Source organism: Balaenoptera physalus (genome assembly GCF_965194825.1).
Source record: "Balaenoptera physalus genome assembly, chromosome: 6".
NCBI classification, from domain to species: domain Eukaryota; kingdom Metazoa; phylum Chordata; class Mammalia; order Artiodactyla; family Balaenopteridae; genus Balaenoptera; species Balaenoptera physalus.
The window spans coordinates 87,853,890-87,867,192 of NC_138885.1; the positions used below are offsets into that span (position 1 = coordinate 87,853,890).

Below are 13,303 nucleotides of genomic sequence, written 5' to 3' on the forward strand. Positions count from 1 at the left end.
GGCCCATGGTGCTGGTCAGGAATCTTACTACAGTTACGAGTCCAGTACTTCTCAAACTTGAATGTGCACACAAGTCAACTGGGAATCTTATAAAAAGGCATATTCTGATCCAGTAGTGCTGGGGCAGGGTTGAGATTCTACATTTGTGACAGGCTCTCAGGTAATACAAATGCTTCCGGTCTGTGGGGCAGCAAGACCTCAAGGACCCAGACAGCTATTTCACATCTTCTCCTCTCCAAACCCACAATTCTCCCATCCTCACTCTCAGCTGATGACCTCACTTCTTATTTTACAAAGAGAATCGAATCAGACATCCCACATACTCCCAACACATCTACCTACTTACCCATACCCATGGCCATATCTTCTGCCTTCTCCTTTTATCATAAGCCCAACCCTCAACTAGATCCCATTCCCTCCAATCTATTCAAGGATATCAATCAAGCAATTGTCCCTTCTCTCATGAATCTTCAATATGTCCCTTGGTTGTAGATCATTCCCACCTGAATACAAATATACTGTAATTTTTACCAACTTAAAAATTATCTCTTGTCCCTACAACCCATTCCAATTACCTCCCCATTCTTCTGCTCCCCTTATAAATTTCTCCAAAGAGCTGTCTATCCCCCAGACTCCCCCCAACCCATCTCCAATGTTCATACTTAGTCCTCATTTTATGTGATCTACCTGTAGTATTTCATACAGATGGTCATCCCTCCTCCTTGAAGTGCTTTCTTCAGTAAAAAATTCTAGAATATCATGTTCTCCTAGTTTCTTCCAACTTCACTGTCCATTTCCTACAGTCTCCCTGTTGTTTCCTCCTCATCTTCCTGACTTCTAAACACTGTAGTGCCTCAGGGTTTAGTTCTCAGAACTCTTTCTTTCTCTGTTTCCTCTCCTCCTGTCCCCTCCCCCCATCTCTCTCTCTCTCTCTCTCACACACACACCTTCCCTCATATCCAATATATCAGAAAATCCTTAGAGCTCAGCCTCCAAAATACATCCAGAATCTGGTTATTTCTCACCATCTCCTACGGCTTTTACCCTGGTCCAAGCTACATTATCCCTTCCATGAATTACTACAATAATTTCCTAACTGTTCCTCCTGCTCTATCCTTACCATTACTCAATCTATTCTCAAAAGAGCAGCCAAAATTGATGCATTTAAAATTTAAGTCAGATCAAGTCACTCTTCTACTCAAAAACTTCCAATGGCTTCCAAACTCATTCAGATTAAAAGTCAGAGTCCTTATAATGACCCACAAGGGCCGAGGGATCTTTTCCTGATACCTCTCTAACGTTACCCCTTCCTGCGCTCCCCCTAAACCCTCAGCTTCCATGTTGTTCCCTGAGCATACCTTTGCACTTGCCATTTCCTTTGCCTATAATACTCTTCCTTAATATCTATTCCCGTATCTCCTTCAGTTCACTTTCAGGTCAGTATGACCATAACATAAAGAATTAAGTCCTTCTCTAATCCCCTTATTTAAAATAACTCAGTCCTATTCCTCAACTTATCTCCCTTCCCTGCTTCATTTTTCTTAATATCACTTACCAACATCTGATATACTACATATTTAGTTGTTTATTTGCTTACTGCCTGTCTCCCCCAACTAGAATGTAAGCTCCTCAACAGCAGGAAATTTTAAAACTCATTCAATACTGAATCTCCTGGTGCCCTGTACAGTGCCTAACACCTAATTTATATTCAATAATTATTTCTGGAGGGAAAGTAGGGACTGAGAGAAAGTCTAATCAATCAGAAGTTATAGAAACAGAATTCCATGTAGGAAAGACTTCTATGGCAGTGGCAGAACTGTTCATTACCACCCTTTCCTGACAAGATTATAAATACAAGTGGAAAACAAATTTACTCTCATAGGCCATCTAACAATTCATAAAGTAGAAGCCTACTGGGCTCACCAGTATGACAGCTAAAGATTTGACTAAAAGAAAGTAACCTGGGAAGATCCTCAATGTTCATCATATACACCAGGGATCGATTAAGGGTTGCCTCCCCTCAACAAATTTCCTAAAAACACTTCCAGGATTCCTACATAGCCCATCTTGGGGAGCACAGTGAGTGATCTCACAGCTAAGCATCTTCATGACAATGGCCATGGAATTAATAGGGTTAACCTAAAATACCCAGATCACAGATTAACATGGTTAATCCTAGGCTGAAACAGTAGACATCCTAGAAGAGAAAGCATACCACAAGGCATTATGTAGCCAGAATGTTCCCTGCTTTGTTATGCTGCACAGCATATCAGAGAAGAGAATGTAGTTGGGCATATTTTAGAATAAAATATATACCATAGTCAGTAGCATGTGCCAAATCTAAAGAAAAATTTTCATCTTAAAATGTTATTCTAGTACAGGCTCAAGATAAAATGATTACAGAAGATCTCAGAGCACAAACATTTCAATAGCACATGTGCAATAATTTAATATTACTGCAAATGTACATAACTTCAACTAAATTATGAAAACCTGGGAACCTAGTCATCCTTTCAGAACATGCTCCATTTTTTAACTTCTGAGCATGTGAAAGATAATCATATATCCAAATTTTTCTAAACAATCACACAGTTGACTTGGAAACAGAAGAGTACTGGGGGGGGGAACCTCTATATTTAAGCACAATATAAAATACAAGAAGCAAAACACTTCACTGAACCTCAATAAAAAGTATATTCACATCAAATACATGCTTCGATTTCTAAAATAAGATGATTAATGAGCATTTATATATATTTCACTTTGAACTTACTTTGCCATATCTCTAGCCAACTGCATAAATCGTTCTCCATCAGATGGAGATAAAAGGTTTAAAATACGCCTATAACCATCCATTGCCATTTTGTGATCTCCCATCTGTTCATAAAGGCTTGATCGCTCCCACAGATAACGGACATTAGTAGGTTCATATTTAAGTGCTAAAAAGAAAAAAAGGAATACAAATAATAGATTCATCATAAAAAGGGGTTCATGGTACCTGGGTGTGACCCACCTTCTTTTCAGAAAATCTATTAAACACTCTAAACTAATTCTCCAATACAACCAAGTGGGTTATTCTGGAATAAATCTACCTTCACAGGAACTCTGCACTAGGCTTGATCTAAGACCAAATAGAACCTAAAATCTCCATATTAATCTCCATTTGGTCACTGAAGTCTAATATTAACCCTCAAGGAACAGCTTAGAACCAACACTGATCTTGGTGGGAAACTGAAGGTCCTATTCTTCTACCAACTTTTGTGCAGTATTAGCTCACAATATAAAGAAAGTCGCTGATAAACATGAAAATACAGGGAGCCCAAATACTTACCTCTGGTATAACAGAATATAAGGAATAAATATACTTCAGCTAACATCACCCCAGAAGAGCAAGTACATAGATCAAAAAACCTATTATATAACATTTTATCAAAGAAAACGAGAAAAACATTTTTATTACCTTTTGTGTAGCAAAAAATAGCCTGCTTAATATTGTCTTGTTCCAGGGACATTTCTGCCAATCTAACCCATTCTTCGGTGTCACTGGGATTTAAATGTGCAGCAATCAACTCAAACTGCAGTGATTTCTCCATGTCACCTTGGTCCTCATATATCATAGCAAGAGTAGAAAATGGCTCATAAGCCAAAGGAGCTATAATGAATATAAAAAAAAAATTCCATTGGTTGAGGGAAGAGGCTTGAGCTGAAGTCAATTCCATGTTTCACACTATGGATCCTTTCTCTAATATTTAAACTTTTTAAATAACTTGAGCAGAATTATACAAACCACTTAATGGAATTTAGAATAAACAGTAGAGGGGATTCCCTGGTGGTGCAGTGGTTAAGAATCCACCTGCCAATGCAGGGGACACGGGTTCGAGCCCTGGTCCGGGAAGATCCCACAGGCTGCAGAGCAACTAAGCCCGTGCGCCACAACTACTGAGCCTGTGCTCTACAGCCTACGAGCCACAACTACTGAGCCCGTGAGCCACAACTACGGAAGCCCACGCGCCTAGAGCCTGTGCTCCGCAACAAGAGAAGCCACCACAATAAGAAGCCTGCACACTGCAACACTTGCCACAACTAGAGAAAGCCTGCGCGCAGCAATGAAGACCCAATGCAGCCAAAAATAAATAAATAAAATAAATAAATTTATTAAAAAAAAAAGAATACACAGTAGATTGTATTTGCTTTAGTATATTTTCACATTTTTAAAATATTCTTTTCTGTAAGCAAAGTGTAATTTCATGAAAAACCCTACTCTCTACCATGCCCCCTTCATGAAAATCCCCCTTTGCTAAGGCTAAACAGGGCTCACTAACTCAGCAAGTTCATCCTAATGAGCATCAGCCACATCAGTGGGGTTAAATCTTCACGATCCGGCTTCCACACCGAGGAGTATGGGATTAATGGACAGAAGATACGTAAGTAGCACCTAAATCCAGATTATCAAAGTGAAAGGTTAATCCACATTTTTGAAATAATGTTTTTGAATTGAGGTTCTAAGATCACAAGGGATTAAAATCAAAGGTAATTGTCAAAATAAACAATTATAGACAAATAAAGGAACAGATAATACTGAAAGTAGGAACCAAACAAAATATCCTAAAGGAAAAAATTCGATTAATCTTATTTCTGATGGGGTAAAAGAGGAAAAGCAGTGACCTCAAATTACTCTAATGAATAATCCAGGAATCTCACAAGATTTCTAAAAGGACCCTAGACTAAGTGAAAGGAAATGCCAAAATACTGAAAAGATAAATTGAAAGTTCACTCTAGTACAACTATCCCTGCCACTATGCAAGGCATCATTTGGCAACACATCAGGAGAGCAAAATAATAAATGTAAGTGATTAGTCAAAAAGTGACTTCTGAAGATATCCTTCAATATTCCTGAGGTTTTCAGTTTAATGGAAAGATGACAAGTATATACTGTGTCTTTTATCAAAAAGTAGATTAAAATAATCTAACACTGTCTGATTTGGAAAATAGAAGAAAAAAGAATACTCTTCAAAAGTGGTTTTAAAATAATTTGTTTGCCATATTTTAAAAAGACTAATACTATAAAAGCCTAAAACTCCTATAATGAAACATTCAAAAACACACAAACTTAAAAAAAGCCTTAAGAGTTCAATAAATATAATGATATTTCATTGAATCATACTCTGCGATTTTCATTTTCTTGGCAATGACTCCCATTCAGTGTGAAAAGTGGTAAATCACTGTTATCACAATCACCTCCAAGCTTCTGAATATATTTTCCAAATAGCACAGTGAGGTGCTCCTCCATTTGTTTTAAAAGTCAGACTATTAGGACTTCCCTGGTGGTTCAGTGGTTAAGAAACCACCTGCTAAAAAAAAAGAATCCACCTGCTAATGCAGGGGACACGGGTTCCAGCTGAGCAACTAAGCCCGCACGCCACAACTACTGAAGCCCACACGCCACAACTAAAGTCCACACACCCTAGAGCCCATGCTCTGCAACAAGAGAAGCCACCGCAATGAGAAGCCTGCACACTGCTACGAAGAGTAGCCCCCGCTTGCTGCAACTAGAGAAAGCCCGCACACAGCAACGAAGACCCAATGAAGCCAAAAATAAATAATAAATACATTTATTTAAAAAAAAAAGTCAGACTATTAAACTGCTATTGTCAATAATTCCCACATTAAACACCTTGTCTTATGATTTCCATGCACATTAATATCGCCTCTTCACGTTCTCCTCGAGCAAAGCGAATGTTGGCTTCACCCATGAGACCTCTCAGAGCTCTGGGAAGTTTACTCCGAGGCCTTTTCTCCTGTACAGAACAAAAATGACATTTAGATTCAAACAAAACACAAATCCAACAAAACTTTCCTACAGTAGCAAGTTCAAATCACAGTAAAATATTTAAAGAGAGCAAAAATCAAACTGGTCAGGCATTACTAAATTACTAATAAGAACAAATGTGGAACTGGATGCTGTAAAATGGATTTATATGTCAGGAGATTTATGATGCAATCTACTGAAGATTCTCCTTTCAAATTTATCTACTCAGAATGAACTTGGTTAAAAAAATATCAAGTTACAATATGGACCTTTTAATAGCAAAACTACAGTACATTTTGAGACATGCAATAATGAAAGTTTTACATTTAAAAATCTCTAAAATGAAACATACGAAACCAATAACAGTAGTTGTCTCATAGTATTTCCTTTCTTACAGTTTGAATTCTTTCAGAATATATGTATAATTTAAAGATTCTTTTTCAATTTCTATGTCACATTTTTACATTCCATTTATAAATAAGAAAATTTACTTTCATCATTTTCTTGGTTTCACGATTGAGAACCATCTCTAATACAAACACGTCGCCTGCAGTGGGTTGCTCAGGTGTCTCCTCCTCCTCCTCCTCCTCCTCTTCCTCCTCCTCCTCCTCATCTTCATTCTCTCCAAGCATGGAAGCAAAGACCTTGTGAACTGACTTACTGACTCCATCTGATGTTTCTCCTAAAGAAAAAGACATTGAGGTTGAAAAAGAAAAAAAAAAAAAAGCTTTAGCATACTCACTAGTTGAAAGAAAAAACAAACAGTATTTTCTGGAATATACATTTCTACCCCAGCAACACCAAACTTGAAAGAAAAACACAGACAAATGAACACTCCCAAAAACAATCCAAAGAGGAAAGCTGTCACAAAGCCATGTATTTTACTCAGTAGGAATTGCTGACTCATCCTTTAGGCCTTATCGAGACATACAGGCAAAATTAAGTGAGAAATCAGAAGCACACACGGTAACTACTAAAAGCAGAGAGGAAAAAAAAAATAAAAGAATTGTAGGACACAGACCTAAGAACTAAACAAGTCTGGTGGTACATAACTAGGAGGTATAGAACAGTGGTTTAAGGTGGTACATAACCAGGGGGTGTAGCACAGTAGTTTAAGGTGATATATAACCAGTGGGTATAGCACAGTGGTTTAAGGTGAGGTCTCTAAAGCCAAGCTGTCTGGTTTCAAACGTCATCTCCATCTATCACCAGCTGTGTTACCTTGGGCAAATTACTGAAGCTCTCTGTACCTCAGTTTGCTCATTTGTAAAAGGGGTCAATAATGTCTGCCTTATAGGGTAACTCTGAGGATGAGATGGGTCTTTATATAGATGTACTTAGAAAAATGCCCAGCATATAGTAAGAGCTTAATAAATGCTATTATTAAAATTAAAATACTGGGGCTTCCCTGGTGGCACAGTGGTTGAGAATCTGCCTGCCAATGCAGGGGACATGGGTTCGAGCCCTGGTCTGGGAAGATCCCACATGCCGCGGAGCAACTAAGCCCGTGAGCCACAACTGCTGAGCTTGCGCGTCTGGAGCCTGTGCTCCGCAACGGGAGAGGCCGCGACAGTGAGGGGCCCGTGCACCGCGATGAAGAGTGGCCCCTACTCTCCGCAACTGGAGAAAGCTCTCGCACAGAAATGAAGACCCAACACAGCCAAAAATAAATAAATAAATAAATTTATAAAAAAATAAAATTAAATTAAATTAAATTAAAATACTATTATTATTTCAGGAACAAAATAACATGACATATTTCATCTGTATCTGAGGATATCACTACAGTAAAATGATTTTTCTAAGTTCATAATGATTATCTTTTTTTTTTTTTAAATAAATGTATGTATTTATTTATTTATTTTTGGCTGCATTGGGTCTTCGTTGCTGCATGCAGGCTTTCTTTAGTTGCATCGAATGGGGGCTACTCTTCGTTGTGGTGCGAGGTCTTCTCATTGTGGTGGCTTCTCTTGTTGCAGAGCACGGGCTCTAGGTGCATGGGCTTCAGTAGTAGTGGCACGCAGGCTCAGTAGTTGCGGCACGCGGGCTCTAGAGCGCAGGCTCAGTAGTTGTGGCACATGGGCCTAGCTGCTCCACAGCATGTGGGATCTTCCCGGACCAGGGCTCAAACCCGTGTCCCCTGCATTGGCAGGCAGATTCCCAACCACTGTGCCACCAGGGAAGCCCTCATAATGATTATCTTGAATGATCAAGAAAAGTTAAGTTTAGAAGCCAATTTTCTGTTAAAGCAGAGACAAGTAGCATATTTTAGAAAAGCTACAACAAAACAGTTAAAATTTTAAATATATATATATTCAAAAATCCTTAAGCTTATTCACTTATGTGAAATACCTCAAACCCCAAAGATGCTGGATAAATGAGATAGTCAATACACTTAAGGAAGAAGAGAATGAAAAAAACCCACACGTTCTGAGCAACAAATACTAATTATTATTATGAAGTCATAATGATCATCTTCAAGAATTCTAAACACCCAAAATAAATATGAAAAAAAGGTGTAAAATAAATCAATAAAATTTATTACAGTACAGAAAAAAAAAAAGAGAAAAGTCATATGATCATCTTGATACAGAGAGGCATTTTTTTTTTCTTTTTTGGCCATGCTGCATGGCTTGTGGGATCTTAGTTCCCCAGCCAGGGATCATACCTGGGCCCTGGCAGTGAAAGCGCCTGGTCCTAACCACTGGACCGCCAGAGAATTCCCCGAGAGAAGCATTTGATAAAATCCAACACCTATTCCTAATAAAAACTTTAAGTCAACTAGAAATGGAAGGGAATACCTTCAGTTTGATAAACAGTACCTACAGAAAATTTTCCACAAACACAGTTAACGGTTAATTATTCAAAGTCATCAGGAATGAGACAAGTATGCCTACTATCACCGCTCCTTTCAATATTTTACTGGATGTCCTGGAGGTCCTAGCTAATGTAATAAGGAAAGAGAAATAAAAGACATAAAGATTAAGGAAGAAATAAAACTGTCATTCACAGATGACATGATTATATACATAGAATATCCAAAAGAATCTTTGCACAAAAACTGTCAGAATTCATGAATTAGCAAGGTTCCTGGATACAAAGTCAATATACAAAAATTAACTGCAATTTTTATATCAGCAACAATTAACTGAAAATGAAATTAAAAGAAGTCCCTATTTGCCTGGTGCTCCAGAATAAGAATTTTGCAGTGGAATTCACCAATGTATAGGAGGAAAAAGACAATGATTCCAGTGGCCATATATTCCAATTAGCAGACTTTACCTGTTCAAAACTGACCCCTTCCTCTGCTCTGAATACATGTTCACAGTTACCAAAGGTCTTGGTAAAGTTCTGGGACAATACCTTCCTGGGAAATTGGGAGTTTAATATCTTAAAAGGACTGATGGGATTATTTGAGCTGAGGCTAGTATGCCTGACTGCTCATGGGGAGCTAGAATGGGATTCAACTAACCACCTTTTTTTAGGGAGGGCCTAATGGCCACCTCTCAGGGGCAGCTTTAGGTAAGAAAACTGGCAGGCACCCCATGGTGTCTGGTACTACAGCTGCACCTCAAAGATGTGATGATGGAAGAGCAGATAAGGAAGGACTCACAGGTTTTAGAACAATTTCAGCCCCATTTTTCACCGCACTTGCCTGGCAAGGTAAGAAACTATAACCCCAATTTTCTCTCCTCTTTACCCTTTCCTCCTCACTTGGTCCAAGGAAGCAGGAACAAAGCCTGTTCGTTTTCTGTCCACCCTACTAGTGTTTTCTCTGTGTAAAGTCTTACTTATTTGGAGGGAAAAGAACCAGCCTCTATTTCTACCCACTAGGACTAGAAAGTTTAATTAAGTTCTCAATCAGACCTTACACCAAAAGCTAAATTCTAACTGATAGTTCAGTATCCCAGGTTACTTGACATGGGTAAATGGATACCATGAACTATCATCAGTATTCTGGTCACTAAAAAGATGTATCAATCACCAGAAATTAATAAATTTGCATAATAATTCATCACTTAGGCTCTCATGAGTTTAATTAGCCTGGGTGCAGCAACCAAATATAATATCCGGTCATGCAGAGCTGAGGACGGGATCCTGGAATGAGGCAACATATCAAGATACCTCTTGTGTGTGTGAGGTCCCATATGGAGCCAACTGGCCTTCCACTCTGACATTTCTATCTTATTCCCATAATTAAAAAAGTGGTTTGGAAGCCACTTTGTATAGAAGTATAATTCATTACAATTTGGGGGAGTATAGTCTAGAAGAATTAGTAATCAAGTGAGGGGGTCAATTTAAAGAATAATGACTCTAAAAGGCTCCCAAACAAACGCTGATGTCGATTTGAAACACTTCTCCACAAACATAACCCACTAAACTAACCATCATCATAATGATTAATTCAACAAATATTTATTGAGCACCTCTTAACACACCAAGTACTATGCTCCTAATAAGCCAGGTATCAATGACAGAATACCACTGCAGGAAAAGATAAATAACGCTTTCACTAAACTATTAGGTACCCTTAACATTTAATGCATTTAAGGTAGTGATCTTAACATACCTTCATTGACATCTTTGTCCTGAGATTTGGTAGAGTCAATTCCTGATGATGATGGAACTGCAGAGTCATTTGGATTTTCTTCAGCTGATGACTTGCCTTTTTCCTGAAGACTCTGTGATTGAAAATTAATTAATGATTCCAAAAACAAGTGCACATTTAGCGCTCCCCAGTTGAGAATACAGCATCTGCCTCATTCTCTATTTCTATGACTTGAGCTCTGAACGCATACATACTATGTGGAATCTAAATTTGAATACTGCCAACGCATTTCATAGTACTTAGGTCTCATCTTTCAGGCTGAATCAGTCGTTTGTAAAAAATAATTTTTAAAACCTTGATGATTTCATTAATCTACGCATTGTATCCTTGCTTCTTAAATGAAAAGAGACGGGGCGCTATTAGTTGCATGATTTAGGAAGGAATCCAACAGCTAATCTCAAAAGGTGTAATTACTTTTATTTTCCCTCGGACTTCAAGTGAGAAGACATGGAAAGATCATGTATTTCCTCATAAGTATAAAAAAATATGTACCAGAGATTCTGTTATCAGACAAGAAAATTCACTTTTCTGTGGAAGATTACACCACACCATTGGGAGACTCCTCAAAAATGGAAGCTCAAATCACTCCGTCTAGAAACAGAGACACTGAGGCCTAAAGAAGAGAGGTGAGTTGCGTAAGGAGACAGTGGCAAAGCTAGGACTAGAAACAGATACTGACTCCAAACTCTACTCCCCACGCCCCCCATTTAATCTACCAGCGTTATGCTACCCTCAAATAAAAAATGTACTATTTGCCAACAGAAAAAAAAGATAAGTGGTTACCACCGAGACAAAAGCTTTTTGGTGGGTGAAATGTTTTGAAGAGGAGCTTAGAACAGGGACGAGGTGGGAACCCGAGTTTCGGTAATAAGGGGAAGAAACTGCTGGAAGTACCCGGCCCGCCCCATCACAGCGAATGGGGTTACTGGGTCCCCCACATCTCTCTTAAGTGTTTTAAGGCGACAAGACAGTGGGGAGCATTCTGGCCCATTATTGTCCTCACTTTCTTCTCACGGGTTTTTCTCTCTTCTCTCCGCCTTTCGAACTCCTCAAAGGAGATCTTCCCTTCCAGATAGTCGATGAGCTCCGGGCTGAACCCCGACATGTCTGCGGGGTTCTGATGTGCAGTTCCAGGAACCGAGACAGAGAAACGGAAGAGCAGAGGCTCCCAGACGCTACCCCCACGCCGAGGCGCTAAACACAAGGACCCGTAGTCCCTCCGGGAAACCTGCCCGGCCTGCGCCGCAACCGCGGCGCTCGGGTTCCGCAGGAGCTTCTGGCCCCGCCTCTTCCTGGCGGCGTGGGCGTGGGCAGGACCCGGACTGGACCGCGGCTGGACTCTTCCGGCGACCGGGTCGCCGCGTTTGCTGCTGGGCTCAGGCCTACGGTTTAAGCTTATTAAGGAGTTGGAAAAAAAATGTGCTTTAAGAAGATGTTCCTTTATCTACATCATTTCCCGCAATTCTTCATTAAAATTCTGACTCTCAATCCATTTCTTTTTTGAATGTTTGTTTTTTAAATTAATTTAATCTTTGGTGTAGTGATTTTTTTCCCCTTAATTCAACCATTTGCTCTGCCACGTGCACGTTCTGCTTTCCAGTTCTGCCCTGCCACAGAAAGCTAAAGTCCTCCCACAATTTATGGTTTAACTCTCATCTCCTTCACTCAATGGCACCATCAGTTTTCCCCTCTTCCACAAATCCTCAAGCTCTCCCCTTCCTCAGACTCCTTCTCAGTCTGTAAATAGGTTATCTAGACTTCACATCCCACCTCTAATTCTCACCCAAATTTTCTTCTTCTCTTAACAGTTAAACTTTTGGAAAGAATCAAATATTTGCTATGATTAGTATACACTATTGCCCATTTACTATACAGGCCGTGTACTGTCTTACGCATATTACATTCATATCTCAAAATAATCCTTTTGGATTGTATTTATTTTATGTTATTCCTAATGCCAGCGTTCTGTATCTAATAAGTAGTAGAGCCAAGATTCAAATCCTGGTCTATCTGACTCCAAATCCCATACTTGGAATTAATATGATATACTGCCTCTCCTCAGTGGAACGCTTCTTCAGCTCCTACACACTCCTGTGGTTTATATTTTACCTTGTCTTATAACTATTTCTCTGCTGTCCTCTTCTAAAGACACTAGTTAGCTGTCAACATCTTGAGAACAGCACTACCTGATACATCTTTGTGAACTCTCCTCTGTAGGCTAGTAATCTATGCTCAAATCACATTTATGAATTCAACTGGATGGAACTGAAAGTGCCTGGGGAATGGGCAAGGGATAAGAGGTACGGAATGCAGCTCAATACGAAGCTGAGGTTAGGGACAAGTTACAGGGAGCCTATCACCTGGCTTGGCCATTGGTGCCTCTTTATGACAATCCAAATGAGGAAAAGCAACAGTTGGATGGGAGAATGAGGGGCCAGGACCTGTAAGAGGGGAACTTCCAGGTGAGAGAAAAAATATCTCACAGCTGGAAGTACTTCCTTTCTCATGATAAAGGATCCTCAGGGCCCTATCTGGGTATAAAATATGGGAGGCTAGGAGGGTGGGTTGGGTTAAGGTAATCCACAGAAATCCCTAATAGGTAAATTCCCCCCTGAATCTCTCCAGGCAGTCAGGGAACTGCATTTGAGAGGAAGTCGAGTCTCTAGTCCTAACTCTCCTAGGGGAAAAGAAGGAAATCAAAAGGAGCAAATCTGGTCACCCGGTAAGGAGAATGTTCTCCTAAGACCCAGATGGCTTACACTAGCTTGTTTTGTTATTGGCTGCCTGGAATATGGGAATAACAACTGTGATGATATAGATTCACATTGCAGAGATTTGCAGCAGGGAGCAAGGGGTGGGAGAACAGTTTTTCTGCTGTGGAACAC

The 13,303-nt window shown here is 39.6% G+C and overlaps 1 protein-coding gene across 2 annotated transcripts in view; it reads right to left on the reverse strand.

Annotated features, from left to right (window-relative positions):
- Positions 1-11,813, reverse strand: part of GTF3C3 (general transcription factor IIIC subunit 3) — a 30,594-nt gene extending 18,781 nt beyond the window's left edge. Inside the window, exons 1-6 of one of the 2 annotated variants that reach the window (XM_082467028.1) lie at positions 11,422-11,813; positions 10,380-10,491; positions 6,301-6,491; positions 5,675-5,798; positions 3,461-3,652; positions 2,774-2,939 (exon numbers count right to left, since the gene is read on the reverse strand). In XM_082467028.1, the coding sequence (XP_082323154.1) occupies positions 2,774-2,939; positions 3,461-3,652; positions 5,675-5,798; positions 6,301-6,491; positions 10,380-10,491; positions 11,422-11,523 (887 nt within the window). In that variant the 5' untranslated portion in view covers positions 11,524-11,813. The remainder of the gene's footprint in view (positions 1-2,773; positions 2,940-3,460; positions 3,653-5,674; positions 5,799-6,300; positions 6,492-10,379; positions 10,492-11,421) is intronic. The other variant, XM_082467027.1, reaches the window with a different exon arrangement.
- Between the last annotated feature and the right edge of the window lie 1,490 nt (positions 11,814-13,303).